Below are 20,663 nucleotides of genomic sequence, written 5' to 3'. Positions count from 1 at the left end.
GTTAACATATAAGAAAATTGAAACCCATTTTTCCAACCCATATATTTTGTAAAGAGTTTGGCCTTGCCCCAAGAGAAGCCTGCTCTTTGCCTTCAGCTTCTGAAAGGTAATCCATATGTTTTTCTTTTGCCTGGATATCTTGAGACATAATGGTCAATCTAATAATGTGATTTCAGGTAGGAGTTAGCCATACCTGTATGGTTTTACAGTAGGGTCTGGCCAAGGTAGAAAAACCAACACTGGGACTCAAGGTCATGTGGTATTAATCAACCTAGAGACTGAGATTAACCATTTGGGTAATCAATAATTACGCCTATGTAAGTAAGCCCCAATAATATTTCTGAACACCAAAGCTCAGGTTAGCTTCGCTGGTTGGCAATACTCTGTGAGTATCACTACACACCAAAGCTGAAATGCATCTTGACTCCACGGGGAGAGAACAATGGAAGCTCTGTGTTTGCTATTTCTCCTGGACTCTGCCCTACGTACTTCTTCCCTAGACTGATTTTAATTTGTATGCTTTTTCTATAAAAAAAATTATAACCATGAGTATAATAGCTTTCAGGGAGTTCTGTGAGTTCCTTCCAGCAAATCAAAACTGAGGGTGGTTTTGGCAACCCCTGGAACGTGTAGTTGGTTTCAGAAGTGAAGATGATCATGGGGACTGTGCCCAACTTTGTACTTGGCCTAACTCCTCATACCATGCTAAACAGAATTCTTCTAAGAGAGGAGGTAAAGAAATGTTACTTTATTAGTTATAACTCTTTTTTGCAAAAATAGTTGAGGAAAAGAGAGTAAAATTGTGTTATAGGAAAGGTAATAATAAAAGAATTTTTCTTGAGCTATCATCAAGGTGAATTGGCACGTACTGCTGAGGAATTCTCTGGTGGAAAAAATATAAAATAATTACGGTAAAATCAAATAATTTATACACTATATATATTTATAAAACAGATTGCTTTAATGTACTTTGACATCCTTAACAACACTGCACTTTGATATTAAATATTCATTATTGGAAAGATATTAAGTAAAATATTTTAAAATTATTATAATAGTTATATCTGTGAAAGAATTATGTTTGCATAAACATAAAAAGCACTTAGTTATATTATGTGCTTTCATTACGTGAACTCACTATGTTGGTTGCTTCATGTGTCTAAATGAAAGATAATCCTATTGCTAAACTCCTACTGTTTCAATGAGCTATGTGATCAGATTGGGATAAAAACACACTTCAGAAATTTAAAATGTTTTTATGCAATATTAAAATTTAAAAATTGAGGGAAGAAAAATAACATAAAAATAAACAAGTTGTGATGTTATAATTGCCCTTTGTACTTTCTTTTTTCTATGTTATATTCCTAAAATTCTCTTTTTGTTAATGAAATCACTATCCTTTTTCCCCCGAAACTCTCAGGTTGAGACATATTGCTGTTTACTTATTTTATTCTGAGAGTAATAACGGGTCATTCTTTTTACATTTTTCACATGTAATGAAAAACAAACTATTTTATGTCAAAATATTTTATTGAATTTATACTTAATCTTCAGAGTGAACTCTCCAAAAACTCTTCAACTATTTCAAAAGTTTAATGCTAAACTCATTTTAAAAGTCAGCTCCTTTTTAAACATGAGGACTTAGGTGGGTAATGATAGGCCTACTTGTATGAAGCAATAAATGACTTGAACATTTATTCTCATTTGCTCTATATTTGGTGAAGGTGTGGCATTGACATGCTTCAGAAGGAAAGCAAAGGAAAAATATACTATATCACTTCCAATGTAGTTTTGCATGTATAAAAGCTTTCCTGAAGTTTTTATAAATGGTACCAGCACTTTTTATACCTCAGGAGAAGCTGAGGTTCTCCGTGGTCGACAGAAAGCTTACAAAGCAAGTAAAGATCATGGACCTCAGCACATTCTGGCCACAAATTAGATACGAATGCTCTCTATATTTTCTCTAAAAACCACAGCTTGGCTGAATTACAAAATACTTCCCTTCAGATGAGGAGAGTTGAATCACATACTGGAAATTGTGATAGCACAGCTCAGGGATGTTCCAAAGTGTATATGTGGTTTACCACTTTCAAATTTCCCAAGTTTAAATCAAAAGACTTCCCAAGTATAAATACCCATTTCTTCCTTCCCCCTCCACCATGAACTAACTCTGAAAAATCATTCCTGCAGTATAAATGACTCTGAATAACTAAGTTGTAGTAATAAATTGAAATAATCATAATGAACAAAGCAATGCAGTACAAATATGGTACATACAAGGTCTAGATAAAGCACAGAGCTCATGATGGCAATATGTCAGCAGAAACATGTCTTGTTCTGTTGAAGTTCAGAATGAAGACACAGATACAGGAGGTTGGAGGAAAGTATATCCTTTAAAGAAAATACTCTAGAAATTTATAAGCAAAACATTATCGTATATGTATGACACATGTTATATCCACAAACACGTGTTTTATTTTATTTTTTACTTTTGGCTTATGAGTTAAAGAAGAAATACGTGTAGTAAATGCATCATATGCAATAGCAAACTTTAACACCACCATTACCAACACCAACTAACAGCAAATATTTAATGAAGTGTTTTTAGGTGCCAGGAACTGTTATAAAAACTTTACACGTATAAACGCACTTGCTCTTCCCAACAGCCTTGTGAGATAGGTACTATTCTTAACTGCATTTTACAGATGAGGAAGCAATACACTATAACTATAACTATAACTACTATCAGCACTGTTGCTATGAATAGGCTGGTACTACTGCTGCTACTAATGTCAGTGTGTGTCATGTGTCATTGAGTTGGCTCTGATCCCTGGTGACTCTATGAATGCGTGGTGTTCACACTGTCCTGTCCTCAACAATCTGCTCAGTTCCTGTAGGCTCAAGCCTATGGGCTTCTTTTATGGAGTCAACCCATCCCATATTTGGTTTTCCTCATTTCCTGCCTCCTTCTATTTTTTTCCGGCATTATTGCGTTTTCCAAAAAACCCTACCCAAAATTATTGAAAGAAATAACTTACCAGAGATAGATGGGATACCAATAGAATTATTTTAAGGCATACACACTTAATTTGTTAAAATCCTACCATGAGTATATCAACAAACATGGAAAATGAAACAATTGCCTACAGATTGGAAACATCCAATGCCCATCCCAGTTTTCAAGAAGGGAGATGCCAAAGAGCAATTCAAGGACTATTGTCCTAATTTCCCATGAAGTAAAGTGACTGACACTCAGGGGAGGCAACAAAGGTTTCTACCTTATGTGGAGCAAGAAATGTTGGATGTTCAAGCTGCTACAAATACTGCTAACACTGCTACTACTACTACTATTGCAACTGCCATGGTTGTCACTACGATGAAACTTCTGCTAATACCTGATCTAATTAAATGCCTTTTAGACGTCTTTCAATGTGCTAGCTACTTTACATACATTTTCTTATTTGATTTTCATAATACGTAGGGAGATGCTATTAATATTTCCATTTTGGAGAGAAGGAATTTGAGATTTTGAGTTAAGCTAGTGGTGGAAGGCTTAATAGTTAACATGCAGTCCTGGTTTTACAAGGTCAAGCTATTTCCAAAGTAATGCTTTACAGATCAAACAACGGGATTTAAGTTCATAGTTTGGTAGGTAAAAGTGGTTACTTTCTCAGAGCAGGAAGAATACTGTATGTTATTATTTTTATTTACTTTTTTAATATTTAACCTATTTAAATGTTCAAACACAAAAATATAGAAATAATAGTGCAATGACCACCTGGATACAACCAATTAGATTCAATAATTGGAAACTTCCTGCCATATTTGCTTTATCTAATTATCTAGATAGCTAGTTCTTTCTTTCCTTTTCTTTGTCTACTATCTGTCTACTGTTGAATCTTTTAATAAAAATCACTGATGTCATCATACTTCATTCCCCAAAACATAATACTGAATCTGTAAGTAAGGTCATTCTCTTACATAATCACATAACCATATTCACACATAATTGACACTAACTTCCTAATATTATCTAATATCCAAGTTAGTGTTATTTTAAGTAACGCATCAGCATTAGAATTTAATGTAAAAAATCAAATATATATATATATATATGACTTAAAAACTTATGAAAATGAAATGTTATTGGAAATATAAAAACTTAAATAAATTAGGGAAGTGGTCGAGAATAATTACTAAGAACACATCCAGTATTTATGGAATCAATGAAAATGTTGAAATTTGACTGTTTGATGGCTAAATTTGACTGTTTGATGGCTAAAGGGTCCAATTTTGATAAACTGACACACTTTAAATTAAAACTCAAAAAGAAGAAAATTTTCTTGAGGTCTTTGGTAAGCATTTTGAATCATGGACACAAACATCAAAGCTTTGGATTTAGAACCTATGTTTTAGAGTTGAAAGAAAACTTGAATATCATTTAATTCATATGGTTCTCAGATTGGTCCCCATTAGCCTCAGGGTTCTAAAGATCTTCACGGACCACTTGGTAAAAGGAAAGGATCAGGTATTTTCTTGTTTGTTTGTTTTTTTGTTTTGTGAGAGGCTGTGTGGTTAGGGCTTTTGGCAATGCATTATAGTCTCCTACACATGCACATGCATACGCACATAATTTCTTCAATCAAGACAACCTGACCTTTGTTGTTTTTATTTTGGGGAGTCTGATTTAAATTTTCTTGGCAAGAAGGATTCTGCTGCTAACAACTTTTTGTTGTTGTTTTTCAAAACTTCTGATGTAGCCCAACTTCCTCATATAACAGATAAGAAGCCTGAGGCTCAGACAGAGTAACTATTTTGCCGAAACTCACATAATTTTTCAAACCAGAACAGAAATCCAGATCTTTAACCCATGGAAAACAGTTCTAAGATCATTATATAAGAAGAACCAGAATGCTCCTTAACTGCTTGTTATCTGTATTTTATCCATGGACCCTACAGGTGGTTTGCCATGCTTTATTTAGACTGTGTGAACTTACATTTTTATAATAAAGGCAAATGCTTTTTAATATACTAAAAAAAAAAAGAAATCCAGATCTTTAGATAATGTACTATTCTTAAAAACAAACTGAAAAAATTAGGTAGTTTTTTTTTGGGGGGGGGTGGGGGTGGGGAATAGCATAGATAATGATGAAATAGTACATTGTTAGTGTTATTTCAGAAATAAAACATGAAAGTCCACAATGTAAAATATTAAAATTCTTAAGACACCAAAGTTTACATGCTAATTTCCCCCTCTTTTTTTTAACTACTTACTGTGTTTTGCAAGCATAAGGAGCCAGAATAATTACTTATATGCAAGGAGAATGCAAATTCTATGTAAAACAAATGGGTCTTTAATTTTTAAAGCACTTTTGAGATTCCTCCAAGCTAATACATCTCTGCAGAACAACTTTCTGCTATATGTCTTAGTGACATTTACTTAGAATTGTCATGAACAAATGCTTACTAGGAACTAGATTATGGGACGCTGTGATAGAGAGTAACTTCTGCTCACATGGTCTTTACACGAGAAGTGTGATGATCTACAGAAGCTAACCCAAGTATAGACACATAGAGTAAATATCGATACATACCTCCTTGTTTATTGATGTAAAGAGCAAATAAAAAACAATAGTTACATGTAACTAAAGATTATTAGGGCAGTGAAAGGGAGGCCGGAAAAGTCATATGTTCAAATGGACATGCAAAAAGAGAGGTATGACAGAATTCTCTACCTCTTTTCCAATTAATTACTGATAAGGGCAGAGAAAAGATTTGGCCAGAGGTAGAATGCCTGTGGGAGTTTTGTGTAAGTCACAGTATTATGCCAGGGGAATAACTATATTTCACATATTTCTCTTTGAAATATGATGAGCAGTTTCTGATGAGCAGCTTCTTCCACTGCTCATCAAAATCTAAGACACTGAAATTCACAAAACACATGAAATCTATTCTCTACTCATACTATTTTGGAAAACGTTTAATCCTTTGTTTGTTTATTTGTTTGTTTAGTCTTCAGCACTTTTATCTGCTCAGAATAATATAACTTCTCTTTGTTTCTAACACATCATGCTTAAAACCATTCACTGATCAGTCCATTTATTCCTAAATCTCTTTTTTTATCTGCCTTGAGAGGAGTGTTTCTCAATCTTGGCACTTTTGACAATTTGGACCAGATAATTCTCTGTTGGGGGGCAATATCCTGAACACTATAGGATGTTTCACAGCACTTGTGCTAAACTGATGCCCATAATACACAGCCCTCCTCCAACCACACTGCAGTTGTGACAAACAAAAATGTCTCCACACACGGTTCCTAGGGAGAAAAATGGTCCCTATTTAAAACCACTACTCTAGGGCTTCTATCACCACTATGCCTGCTGGTCCCCTGCTCTGCTTTCTTCAGCTCTAATTTGACCTTTGCCTTGGTCAGGATTATTGCCCAACCCACCTTTCTTCCTCCAACAAGTTGCCCCAATAACTCTGGACAATCTTCACTTTCTCATTCAACAGTGAGCAGACAAACAGTGAAATTGGAAACAAAATGACTTCTGTTTTATTACTGTTTCTCTATGTCTCTTTGCATGTCTTGCATAAGCAAAATTTCCGTTCAAGTTCATAACAGGCTGTAGTATGAAATATATGTGCCTCATAGTTAACATATTTTTGTGACATGTTCAGTATAATTAATATTTTCTTTAAAAAAAGAAAAATATCCTTAGGGTAAGAAATCTGTCTTCTTTTGTTGTGAATGGTGTCAATAGAGTCAGAACAAATGCATGTCCACATACTTGCAAACACACACATATACCTACCTAGCTAAAGGGGATCATTAATAATCACCTAGAGCTTTGTAGTTAGACTGCCTGAGACTCTATAGACTTGATTTACAATGTATTGCAAAGGTAGCTAATACTATGGGAAAAATAAAGTAATTACGTAACTTTGAGTGAACATAAAAGGCTCATTAAACAAGACTCTAGGAGAAATTCTGAGCTGAACAGTACAGTCTTGCAATGGTTCAAACAATGGGAGGGAGTTACCTAAATAGATACAGACATGTGCATTAACCAATGGATTACAAATGGAAGTGCTAAAAAGCACAGGGGCGGCAGTCAGACCACCTGCTTTCAACTCTTCCCTCTGCTACTAGCAAGTTGTAAGTACCTTTGGGCAAGTTACTAAACCTTTCTAATCCTTATTTTCCTCACTTCAAAAATAGAGAAAAATAATAATATGTGTTCCCTAGAGGATTACTATGAAGATAAACTGAGAAATACATGAAAAAACAGTTAAACCAATGCTGGTCAAACAGTAAGTACGCAATAACTGTTGACTATTTATAACCTCTCCATTGCCCTTAGCAAGTAAATACAGAGACTTTTAATTTCAGAGCAATATCCAGTACAGCAAGCGGTGCAAAAATTAAATTACGAAAAATGAGATCTGTAACAAAACAAAACAAAACAAAACAAAAAACACTATCTGGCAAAAGCTTTAGGAACTTTCAGTGGGGAATAATTACGCTATTATAACGAATATTAATAATAACCACTTATAATCTGCCAGATCTTGTGCCAAGAACTTCTAGGCATGCTCTCATTGAATCCTCACAAAAATGCTATGAAGTAATAGTTTCCCAAACCCAATGAAGTAACCTGAATGAAGTAAGTGAATTATTATTCATTTTTTTCAGAAGGGGAAATTTGAAGCTTAGAGAGATTTAATAACAGACTCAGAGTCATGGAATGGATAAGAAGTGAAAAACATGGAGCCTAGAGCCCAGGTCTGGTTGTAGCACAGCCTCCAAACATCTCATATGGTATTTGTGAATTCAAAACAGACAGAAAATGACTCAAAGTGATGTCAAAAGTTAGGTGGCTATTCTTTACATGTTTCCCAATTATATTTATATAATTATCAGGTAAACAGTAATACATTTTTGAAGATATGCATTTCTTTAAGAATTTATAAAAACTTTAAAATCACTTATAATCACAATCTTAGACATAAGTATATAAGAAAATGTGTTTGTTTAATTTCATAAACCATATTCAACATTGTGAAATTTAAAACCTTATGCAAGGTTGCCACAGGGTGGTCAAACTCAAGAATAGCAAGCTAAAATTGAAGCATACCTGATTACTGAATAAAATTTCTTATTAAAACTACATTGGAAAATAAAAACAGGCTCTTGAAATAAAAAGTTTACATTTTAAGTTCTATATTCTCTCATTTATTGGAGCATCTGATTTTAATTTTAGCAATTAAAATTATTAAATTATAATGGTGATAATAACATCAGTTTGATCATTGTGATAGCTACCAAAACATTTATATCTGAAACTTGGAACGCATAGAGCACCTCTGATTTATTTTGGATCAGTGACTGTGTTTGTCTTATCCAGTGCTTTATCCACCCTAATGTCTATCACCTTTCCTGACTTGTGGTATGTGCTCAGTACAATATTTTTCAATGAACAAATGAGATTTGATTCTTGAAATGTTGCCAGAATTAAATAAAATATCAAATATTATTTAAGTAATCCAAAAAAGTATATACTGACATATTTCACCTATGCAACTTGAATAACAGATAAGGAACATGCAGGCAGCAATGTTCCTTCCTTTGAATTTGCTGTCCCCAATACCTGCTATCCACATTATGTTTTCACTCACTAAGCTTTAGGCAGGAAGAGCCCAGAAGCAATTACTATTAGGACTATCCTCCAAACGGCGGATCAAACACATGTGGTGTTTTTGCTCAAATTTTGTGTCGTACGTTTAGCACTGAAGTCTGACTTTGAAGTCTGCCTTAAAAGAGAAGGAAGACTCGAGGGAAAGCCTTATAGGTTTCTTAGGTTCAAAAGATGGAATTAAGTTTAATAACCTATTTTAAAAAAATATTCTTATCTTCTTTTTCTTTTTTGGTGTTTAGAGAATTGAATCCATCTGTCCATCTGCAAGGTGCCAAAGATGTGCAATTGATATTTTTAGTCAATTAAGTTTCATATTTAGCCAGCGAGTATGTTTTCTACCACTCATAGATCATTATTCGGTGAACTGAACTGAAACCTAAGTTGGAGAGTCCAGACAATGGGCCTGCAGTTAGGATTCTGCTCTGAATTAGCTGAAGGGCAAATACATGAATATCTGTGTCTATCTGTCTAAAGGGAAAAAGTACAGTAAGTGATGGTCAAAGTATTTTACATTTTTATGATGTAATTTACTATTTGTTTTAATTAGTATTCTAGTAATTCTAGTATTCTAGTATTCTGTTTTCTCTTTCTCCCTCTCTCCCTTTCTTTCTTAATTTCTTTTTTTGAAATGTTTATTTACATCAACCAACACAACGTAACTATTATTTTAAAGAACATAAAGAAGCTTCACATACGAAGTTTCAGCTTCATTTAGGGCAATTTATACCCCAAAATATATTTACATAAACTTCACTGCAGCTATTAACTACTTATATAAACTACAGTTGTCATATTTTTGGAATTCTATTTGTAATACCAAGGAACTGAGCAAATTCAAGTTTATTTTTAAAAATAAGATTACTGGTTCACTTTATCTGTTCTTAAAATAAGTAAAAACTGAGTGCTATTTGCTTTTCTTGCAAAACAAAACACAATTTGAAGAAATTATTAAACATAGTATCAATTTTACTAGTGTAGGTCATAGTTATGATTAAGCATATCAAAATAGTTTCAGATACATAAGGAAAAAAAATACCATGCGGATTAATGTTAAAATAGTTTCCTGCCAATTCCCAGTTGTTAGTTTTTAAAGTAAGTTTAGTTCAGAAACTGAAAGCTAATCGGTGGATTTACTATATATTGACAGTTATAGCTAAATCTGTTAGATTAAAAAGAAAGCAAATGGAATTACACTTAACATATGGAAGACATAAACGTTGATGCTGCAACAATAGTTATTCTATGAATCATCTAATAAAAATTTAAGAAGAAATGTCTCCATCTAGTTAAAATCAGTCCTACACAATCTGACTTAAACGCTTGTTTTGGATTTTTAAAGTGGAAATTCTGGAAGGATTTTTTGAAAGACTTAGACTATTTGAAAACAGGATATTATCATAATGTGTACATACCGATCTCTAGATTTCATAGGACTTTAAAAACTTTAAATATATCACTCAGAATTAACTCAAATTCAAACTTTTCCTGCCATATTCATAATTGACTTCTAAAATTTAAGTGTTCTTAACTAAGCATATATTCTATGTAGGTCTTTATGCTCCTAAATAGTCACACTTGTAAAGAAAACTGTAATGAGCAGTACTCAATTTGCCTTTTAAATACACTGTAAATTAGACAGCCCTATTAATGCACCATGGTGTTTCTAGTCAAGTTGCTATTCTTGCATTACTTCCTAGTCTTTTCCTCTGTTTTCTTTATTTCTATGCAAATACATCACTATGGTTAATTATAGGACTTGTTAAGAATATGCTATTCTTAAAATAAAACACTATCATTTAAATTTAACCCTTTTCAAATCACATGGACTTGTTTTCAAAACCTCCATATATATAATATACATATACAGAGGGTGCCAAAAAAAGTATACACATTTTAAGAAAGGAAAAAATTGTATTAAAACTACTCTGATGGTAACCACTTTGAGCACCTCTTGTAACTGCAGAAATCAACTGTGACTTGATTTCATCTTTTGTTACTGGTATATATTGAGTATCACAATTTTAACACAGTTTTTTCCTTTCTTAAAATGTGTATACATTTATTTGGCACCCTCTGTGTGTGTGTGTGTGTGTGTGTGTGTGTGTGTGTATGTATTTTCTTTCTATTTATTACCCTCAAAGGATAAAACAAATGTCTTAATCATTCTAATGAAGGGAAAGTTCTATGCTTTTACCTCCTTTAGAGTTAATGTGAAGGCACTAAAACTGCAGAGTACAGATATACTGAGGTATAGTAGATCAATATAAAAATTATATTCTAATTAAGGGGTAAATGGACCTAAATCACAAAAAATACTTGTTTATTAACATCTCTACCCAAATCCTTAGGGCTGGCCATTTTTTAGAAAGGTTCAGGAGTACTACAATTAATATAAAGAGACTCACAAAAAGCGCTTTTTGCCTTTTGGTCTCATGTATACGATTATACTAACAGAAGTTGCAGTGCAGACGCGTAGGGATCACTGGGGATGTTAGTAAGATGAAACTTTAAACACATACCATATAATTCCGCTGGTAATGTATGTTCTCTTTGTTAAAATCGATCACATAGCCATTGAATGACCAAACAAATGTGAGATCCAGGGCAGGATCAAAGGAAGCAGCACACTGCATGGTGGCATTTTCTCCGACAGTAATATCAGCATTAATTGGGGCCAATATAATTCGCGTGGGATCTGTACATTTTTAAATAAAGGAGTAAAGCACAATTCAAGAACGTGAGATACCATATTACCTGGTACATTAAAAGAATAAAAATCAATGTATGTTGATTTCTCTGTGCAGTGTAATAAGATGTTTTCAAATTCAAATTCCAGGAAACATTTATTCAAGAGATGTGCCCAGAAGACTTTTGAAATGGAAACATCAATATGTGCACTGTCTTAGAAACTTAGCACAGAATCACATTTCTTATAGTACAATAGAAATTCAACAATGTCAAACTAAAAAACAAAACAAATTTAATCAAATGCTTTTTTACCTGTAATAACAAGAGTCCCAGTGCTATTAGCCTTCCCTCTATTATTTTCTGCAAAGCATGTATAGATACCACCATCATTCCTTGTAATGTTATTGATTTCCAAGCTGCCATCTTCCCAAATCAGTGTTCTATTGAAATGAAAAAAAAATCATAAAATTATCTTAATAAGATACTTTATTATTCTTTGTCTCAGATTATAACCTTAATATCTCTTAAATAGTACCTTTTACACAAATTAGTTGACAGTAAGATTTTTTAAAGACTAAGCATTGTAGCCTTTGTTTATACTTAGTTTTCTCAGCATTGACAAGTTTTAGAAAGCCACCTTTTTCTTGGAATATTGCAGTAATTTCTAACCGGCCTCCTGCTTTTACCCTTGCTTTCTCATAGTCTCTTTTCCCCATGCCAGCCAGACATGAAGACATAAGTGACATAAGTCATATCATGTCACACTTCTGCTCAGTGATGTCACTCTTCAGCTCTAACCCCTCCAGTGACTTTCTATCTCACGCACAGTAAAAAACATAGTCCTTTGATTGTTCTTTAGGGTCAGAACAATTTCACAATTTGTTCCTCACATTTTTCAGGTTTTTGCACAGTGGCACATTCAGTACTGTTTTGCCTGATAATTCCAGTTAGTATTGCATGCATGCATGCTCACGTGCACTCACACACACCATCCTATCCTTTGTCACACACACCATCCTATCCTTCTTTCCTGGTTCTTTTTCCTAATAACTTATGTCATCTGACATACTTCAGTTTTACTAGTTTATCTATTGTTCCATTAGCTGATAACTCCTTATGTCAGGAATTTGTATCTGCTTTTATGGGGCCATGTCTCCAACTGGAAATATATCCATTAACTCATTCATTTCATTTATTAGGAAAAAAAAATCACTGTGTGCCAGGAACTCATTAAGTAGTGAGATACTGTCACTGAGTAAGCATTCAATCAACCATTTTTTAATGAATGAGTGACATTAAGTTTAACTGGACCACGTGGTCTCCCACATGCCATCATAAAATGACTTTAAACTTAACGTGACAGTCAGCTTGAACCAGTCACAGTCCTGAAAGAAATGAGCCCCGGTCTCGCAGAAATGTGACCTCAAGACTTCAACTGAGACTTTGAAGTGACGACAAACTGTCATTTCCATGGCTACAAAGAAATACAAACATTGATTTTAGTTCCTGCATTCCTTAGGCATCCTATCCTCTGCCTAGGGTCCTTTGTACATGCTGTTCTCATAGCCTGGAATATTTCCTGCTTCCCCACCTTCACATCCCATTCCTCCTAGTTCCCATCCTGACTTCCTGTCCACACTTTAGCACTCAATATAACCAAAACTTCTAAGAAACATACAGAAAGCATTCAGTGTGGCTTTTATATAAACAATCTATGCAAGCTACATGCTTTCTGTTCTGCCCCAAAGCCAAGAAAACATCAGTAGATGACCTACAGGTGAGGAACGTGAGAAGTTCCTGTCCACTTAAGAAGATGGGAAGAGGTAATTTGTACTTTGAAGTCATCTTTTCATTTCTTACTAAAATATTTAATAGGCTAATTGCATAAAATTAAATCAAATGTCACTAGATATAGATGACCTTGTTAGGGGGAAAATAAGTTAAAGAGAAAGATTCTATTTTATTTCTCAGTGTTCACAATTTCTGTGGCTTTGGGCAATTTACCAAAATTCTCTGAGCTTTAATTTTCTAAATTACTTATAAATTTTAGAAACCTAAAAATTAAACCCTTGTTATAATAGATACTGAGAGTGATGGGTAAGTATTTCTGTTTATCTTGAAACTATAGCATCTTCTGTGGAGAAAATTTGGAATAAACAACATGTACATTATTAGTAAGAAAACAACTAAAACGAACTTTCCCAAACAGTGAATTCCAATTGGATTTCCTGTTTCTGAACTGACCTGCTACCGTTGACCAGCCACTCTGTCCCTTTACTCCATGAAAATTTTGGTTTAGGTGCAGCTTTCGGTTTGCATTCAATTACAACCCTGCCTCCTTTAGCAGCCAGGATTTTCTTCTTCATAGGATTCATTTCAAAAGTTGGAGCCAGAGCTAAAAGGAAATGAAATACTATTTTTCACTTTGGCTAAAAAAGAAAATATATATATTCTATACACATTTTATTCCCTTTTGATTACCAATCAACATAAAAGTCTAGTTTTGCCAAATATTATCAGCTATGACCAACAGACATTCCAAATCTAATATGAATAACTTTTTATTTTATTTAATAACTTTATTGAGGTATATTATACTTACCATAAAATCCACCAATTTTAAATGTACAATTCTTGGTAATAACTGGATTAATTATGTTAAGTTTCAGTTACAAACAAATACTATATACATATTTATCTTGAAGGTAACATATAATTCAGTTGTTTTGACTAAATTGCACAAAGGAAGTAAATGGCTAGAGGAAATTGAGCGTCATTGTTAATACTGACATATGGTCATAACCAGTACTCTCAACCACACTTTCAATGAACTGTCCCTAGTTTACAAATGAAAGAGCTGATCTCTATTAAGATTATGTAATTTGCCAAAGGTGTCACAGGCAGTGTTAAGTATCAGATGGGATTCACATTTAAATCTAGCTCCTTGTGATTTGCAAGCTTTTTCATTAAACAATATGATTTCTTCTTCATTCTACAAACATTTATTGAGCACCAACTGTGTGCAGACTCTATGAGATGCCAAAGTAAACAGAATCCTGCCTTCTGGACCTACCTACAAACAGCTATGGTAAGGATGGATCCAATTAATTGAGGAGTGCATGATCTACCTGTAGCTTATTCTTACCTAAAGTACAGAAAAAAAAATTATGAAAACAGAATACAGAGTCTCATAAAATGCTACTCCATTGACCGCATGCTTTAACTTTTTTGGGGTATCCACATCTAGCTCATTTCTCAAGCTCCTTGTCTATTAACAAACTATATAGGAATTCCATTCCTTTATTTCCACACATTTCACTCATCTCTAACTGTGTCCTTTCTGGAGCCATTTCTTAGGTTTAAGTATACCTTTATCCAGGTCTTGTCATCATCTGGTCCCAAGATTCTCAATTTTTGTCTGTACATTAAAATTATTTGAAGACCTTGATAAAAATGTTGATTTAGTAGGTCTGGAGTGCTTCTGAGACAAGGCACTTCTAACAAGCTCCCAAGTGTAGCTACTGTTTTTGCTCTGAGGAACATCTTTTTACAGCAAAGATTTAGTTTATTCCATTGTTCCTTTACTCGGAGTTTTGATAACTGACAATAAATAAATAACCAACCTGTGTTGTATACCAAACTCAGTGTCTCTTATTTTGTACAGTCTCAGTAAATACTGTGGGTGATGTATTGCTTGTAAAATATAAAATTTAACAGGATTATATTTAACAAGTCAAAATTCATCTATAAAATGAGATTTTTTTCTTCATTTTTAATGAAATAGTTGTTTTGGTATGTTCATTTACATGACTTCACACTCATCTAATATTTGAATTTCTAGTGATAGAATCTACATTACGTCCCTATATATTTTAGAAGTGGGAAGGAATAGGGGACATTTTTCATGCCAACTAAGAAGAGGACATGAATTTTTCTGTCCTTTTTGTTCTTTACTGGTCTTGTCAAAAGAATAGTATCTGGTGTATAGTAAGTACTCAATAAATGCTTGGTGGATGAATAAATGAATTAACTAGACAACGAAGGAAAGGAGAGCAAGAAGCACTGTTTCTAAAGGTAATACACAAAAATAGATTGAGATTTATTATAAAGATGCTTAGGAACATTATTTTCAGGCTGAAAAATGCCAAATTGGTTTGCTTAATTTCTACATTAATTGCCATTAAATGATTGAATGATTTTAAGTTTGAACATAGAGACTTTTCAGTCTGAGCTGCTGAATTTTCAGCATCAAGCATTTTGGAATGTCTGATGATAAACAAGGAATTTGAACACAAAAATAGAAAGTTTGAATTTGGAAAAAATTTTGAACTCACCTTATTTCTTCTCTAACAGTCAAAATGATTCTCTTGCCCTTTATAGCAAGTATTATGGTATGAAGCTTAAGCCTGGACATTTGCTTGATATCCAAATAAACTATATTAAATATATATCAAGGAATTTTGATTTTAAGAGAAAAGAAATGGGATATGATTTCCAACATTTAAGAGGCAGGGAAATTAAAGTTAACAAGGCCTCAATTCTTTTAAAAGATAGTTTTCTTTAATACTTTCTTATAATTTACCTACTTTCCTTTCATATTATTTTAGTGTCACTACATTTGTAGTGATAGCAATGTTTTAAAGCATTTCCTTTTGCAGTAGCAAGAATAGAGTATCAGGGTAAATAAACCATTTTTAATGTTTTATTTATTGATTGATATTCATAAATAATGTTTTATGAATATAAACTATATTCATATATAGGGCAGAGATAAAGGGATGATTTTTGGACAGGAAAAGATATACTTCTTCCTCTGGATAAAGAGATGAAAGAGTAAGTGTAGTAAAGATTTAGGTAGTTTCCAGTGAGGGGTGGGAAGTTGAAATATTCTATTTCAAACAGTTTTGATTTTCATGGAGAAGTCAATATAAAAGTAGAAGTCAGGGTGGGGTAAGACATTTAAAAAATGTCCTGAAGCTTTTACACAGCAATTGTAGAGCATGAGATCTAGGGACTAAAGACTTTTCCTCTTTGGCTGGGTCATGAGCATTGTGAAAGCATCAACTGTCATTATGTGATTTGGGGGCAATGTTTAGCCTACCAGCTGTCGAAGGGGACAAGATTTATTAACAAAATGGCATGTGTAAAGTCTGCTTTTCCATTTAAAAATAAAATAAACTATTATCCACAATGTTGCCTCAAATTTGTTTACTGTTCCTTAATGAAAGGAAAAAATACAATAATATTCTATTCTAAACCACATTTTAAAAGTTTTTAATTTTAGCAATTCCAGAAAATAATGTGAAATCAAATATGATCTATAGATACCCTATGATCATTTATTAATGTGTTTCTTTCTTGCTGCATGGTAACAGAAACCAGAAATGATACTGACCCAAGATCTTCAATTCTGCGTTTGCATAAATGGCTCCATATGTGTTTTCAGCTATGCACTGGTACATGCCAGCATTTTCAAAAGTCACATCATATAGTCTCAATTCCCCTTTATGATACTGAAAAGAACACAAAGGAAAACACATTTCCTCAATAAACTTTAACAGATATGGTTTCATTTACGTATGAGCTTGGTTGTCGTTCCATTTATATACATTATATTGCCCCCACTGTTAACTAAGCCAAATAGAGTGGGATTTTCATGGCATGGGGAAGTAAAACCCACTTACCAAGCCCAGTGGCTCTTGTTCTATTCATCTAGAGCTGAGAGTCCACCTCTTTCCTTCTTGGCCCCGGGGAGATTACAGTGGGAAGGTAGGGAAGGACCCCACTGTTGCTACTTGTCCCCAGGGCTAAAGGTAGGACCTTGGCTCTTACCTCTGTTTCTGTGGGGTCAGGAATACAGTGGCAAGAAAAAGAGGACAATATCAGGTAGTGGAGATGGATGAGTAACAAGAGGGTCAAAAAGTAGAACAAAGGAAAAAATAAGGGGAGAGAGAGAGAGAGAGAGAGAGAGAGAGAGAGAGAGAGAGAGAGAGAGAGAGAGAGAGAGAAGATATGCTTGCAGAAAGTTGTTAAAGCTGAAAGAAGATATTTTGTGTTCACTTTTCTGTTTGTTTTTTTTAAGGAAACTTTTTTTTCTTTTAATTTCAGGGCCCAGGTACGCTTACTCTATAGAATCTCCTGCTAAGTTCATCCTAGGATCACTCAGAAATGTTGCCTGAACATGAACTCAAGAACCGCAAAGCACATGAACGTACATACCGAATATCCATTTTTCAGCCATCGGATAGTAGGAATGGGCTTCCCTGTGGCAATACAAGGCCAATAGAGATCACTACCTATATCCACCTCTGTGTCATTGATATGTTCTACCCATTCAGGAAATGCTAAAAAGAAAAGAACATTGTAAATGTCAAATGATATTCTCAACATTCATCATAATCTTGAGTACGGATATTATATTTAATTGACCTTCTTTACATCAGCTCTTGTGTGTACCATAAAATCAATGTTAGAGCCATTGCAACTGTATTTCCATAGGTCTGCAGGTGAATGTTATTCTACATTATTATTAGCACGAGATAATTATAATTTAATTCACAGTTATTTGTTTATTTGTGAACCATGGTACGTTAAAAAGCTAACATGTAATAACAGTAAAAGAATTTATATTTTTCTTGTAACATAAATCTTTCAAAATGACAAGATTTCAAAGAATTATGTCTTAACTGATTATGACACTATCTCTTCCCTTTTGGTATAAAGATTTAATTTTTTTCCACTCCTTCAGGTATATACTATTACACTATCTTTCTTTTGATGTAACGTTGGCTAGTAGCCACTGTAACATCTGTTACAGGACTAGAAAAATGACTTGGTCACTTAAATACACTTGTTATATTAGCAACTATGTACAGTAGCTATGATTCGTGAAATCTATGCTTGAGTGAAATTGTTCTCAGCCTCGTCAGTTGATCTTATCTACTGAGAGCTTAAAAAAATGTTAATGATTTCCCAAAAGGAAATAATATTTCCAGGTAGTAAGCAAATAAGCAATTTGATAATCTTTTTTTGAGTATTTAAGTTAAGTAGCCCAAATAGATATAGGTAAATAAATAAATACATATTGAAGGAGGTAGGAGAGAATCCTAAGTAGATGGTAGTATATAATTTTCTTTGAAAGTAACTTTAATTATATTTATTTTATGATCAAATTAACAAACATATCTTATATAAAGAGTTTAAAGTACATAAATAACAATGAGCATATAGCATTTTTAAGATCTCACCAAATCCCATCTACATTATATGTATGTATACATATGCATTTTTATAAAACTATAATATAATTCAATATATTATTTTAACTTATTGCATTGTGTCTGTAACATATAGTGATAATTTTTAAATGAATATTGATAACTATGCTATGTTAATTGATAGAGATTTCATTTTGTGTACAACCTTGACAATACATAAAACAGGAACATCAGCACCACTCCTGCCTTGGCCTCACACAGGTGACACAGAGATGTCACATTAAAAAAAATACAATAAGAAAAATAAATATTTGAATCAGCTTGACACAGTCTACACATGATTTAATTATGTAACCTTCTGGCTGTTTAATTAGACCAAAAGATAAACTTAGCAAACCTCATTAATAAAGAAACAATGACAGTTCCCTTAAATTACATCCTATAAATATCTGTTCTGTCAGCTTGTTTATTTTAAGGAATTAGATATTAGATAATTCAGAACTCTTCTGAGAACCTGGAGAATAGTTTTCTTAATGTGTTGAAAAAAAAAAACTAATATATAAGCTCTAGAAACCAGATAGAGAATGGCCGCTTTATTTAAAAAATGTAAGAAATCCAACCAGAATGTTTCTCCCCTCAGGAGGCCACCCATGTATACTTGATTTTGTTGGAGTATTACATATACAGTCTAGAGCGTAGGGGAAATGTCTGGGTTAGAATTTTCAGGGTAGAGAGCATATTTAAAGTCATAATCATGATGGACATAATAAAGGAAGTGCCTGAAATAGAAAAGAGGTTCAGAGCCCAAACCCTGATTTATCCAACATTAGAAGGGTATGTAGTTAGGAGTATCATGAGAGTGGTGTATGAGGACATTAACAAAAGGTGAGTTCCAGGTACCAAATACAAAAAGTGAACCATGAAAGCGGGATCAATCAACTGTGGCCACCGCTGCTATTAGATCAGGTAAGAGACAACTGAGAATCGACCATCAGCTTTAGCAACATGTAAGTCATCAGTGATCATGAAAACAAAGATTTCAGTGCAGAAGTGGGGATGACAATTAAATTGGAGTGCATTTAAGAGAGAAAAAAAAATGAAGACAACATTTTTTGAGTATAGACAAATCTGTCAAAATTTTTACTACTTTTTTTAAGAGATAAGAAGAGAAATGGAGCAGTAGGCAGAGTTCAAAAGCAGATTTTAAAGAAGGAAGAAATAAGAACCACTATACACAGATGGGAAAGATCCAGTGAAGAAAAAAAAATGCTTATGCTGCTGGGAGGTGGACTGCTTGAACAATATCCTTAAATAAGTAAGAGGAGTAGAATCTAGTATACAAGTGAAGTTTTTAGCCTCAGATAGAAACTGCATTTATAGTAATAAGAGATATGGGTAGAGTTGCAGGTATTAGGTAGATGTAGGATGGGAGCTTGGGGAAGTTCTAATTCAATTACTTCCATTTTCTCTGTAAAATAGAAAGCCAAGTTCTCACCTGAGAGTAAAGTTGGTGGGGGAGGTGTTATAGGTTTGAAGAAAATTGTGAAGGCATGAATTAGCCATCTGAGCGTGGGAGAGAAAGTTGACCTGTAGAAATGTATTGTAATTGCCAGGTAACACTAATGGTCCACTTAAATTTAGTGATAAATAATTTAAAATGGAGTAGCCCACATAGTAGTGTTTATCTCAAGTCATATTTAAGTTCCTGAGTTCAGGCAAAGGAAAAGAAAAAGAAGATAGTATAGAAAAGCCACTGTTTGAGAGGGCTACAGGTGAAGCAGTGTCTTTAAGGGAGAGCCACATTTCAGTTAGAGTAAGAGGATGATGGAATGTTCAGAATAGAAGTTGAGTAGAAGTTGGGAACATAGGGGATTCTGATGACAGTGGACTATGTGTTGTAAAAAGCACAGGATTTCAGAAGTTGGGGATGGATATTGAATAGGACATGTACAGAGTTGTGTGGGTATTAAAGTGCAGGCCATGAGGTGCCCTTGGGGTCCAAGGCTTCTCTAGGCAGATTAAAAAACAGGGTAAAGGTTAGATGAGTCTAATGGTGCTG

At 33.7% G+C, this 20,663-nt stretch overlaps 1 protein-coding gene across 4 annotated transcripts in view; it reads right to left on the bottom strand.

Annotated features, from left to right (window-relative positions):
- The window catches only part of CNTN1 (contactin 1), a 292,784-nt gene that overhangs the window by 95,317 nt on the left and 176,804 nt on the right, over positions 1–20,663 (bottom strand). For all 4 annotated transcript variants that reach the window (XM_081058561.1, XM_081058563.1, XM_081058564.1 and 1 more), the window contains 5 exons: positions 17,607–17,731; positions 16,783–16,900; positions 13,632–13,782; positions 11,700–11,827; positions 11,219–11,394 (listed from right to left, as the gene is read on the bottom strand). In XM_081058561.1, the coding sequence (XP_080914687.1) occupies positions 11,219–11,394; positions 11,700–11,827; positions 13,632–13,782; positions 16,783–16,900; positions 17,607–17,731 (698 nt within the window). The remainder of the gene's footprint in view (positions 1–11,218; positions 11,395–11,699; positions 11,828–13,631; positions 13,783–16,782; positions 16,901–17,606; positions 17,732–20,663) is intronic.

The sequence above is a fragment of the Rhinolophus hipposideros genome, assembly GCF_964194185.1.
Source record: "Rhinolophus hipposideros genome assembly, chromosome: 9".
Classification (NCBI taxonomy): Eukaryota; Metazoa; Chordata; class Mammalia; order Chiroptera; family Rhinolophidae; genus Rhinolophus; species Rhinolophus hipposideros.
The sequence above is the reverse complement of the archived record's forward strand: the minus strand, read 5'-3'. Positions and strand labels throughout refer to the sequence as shown.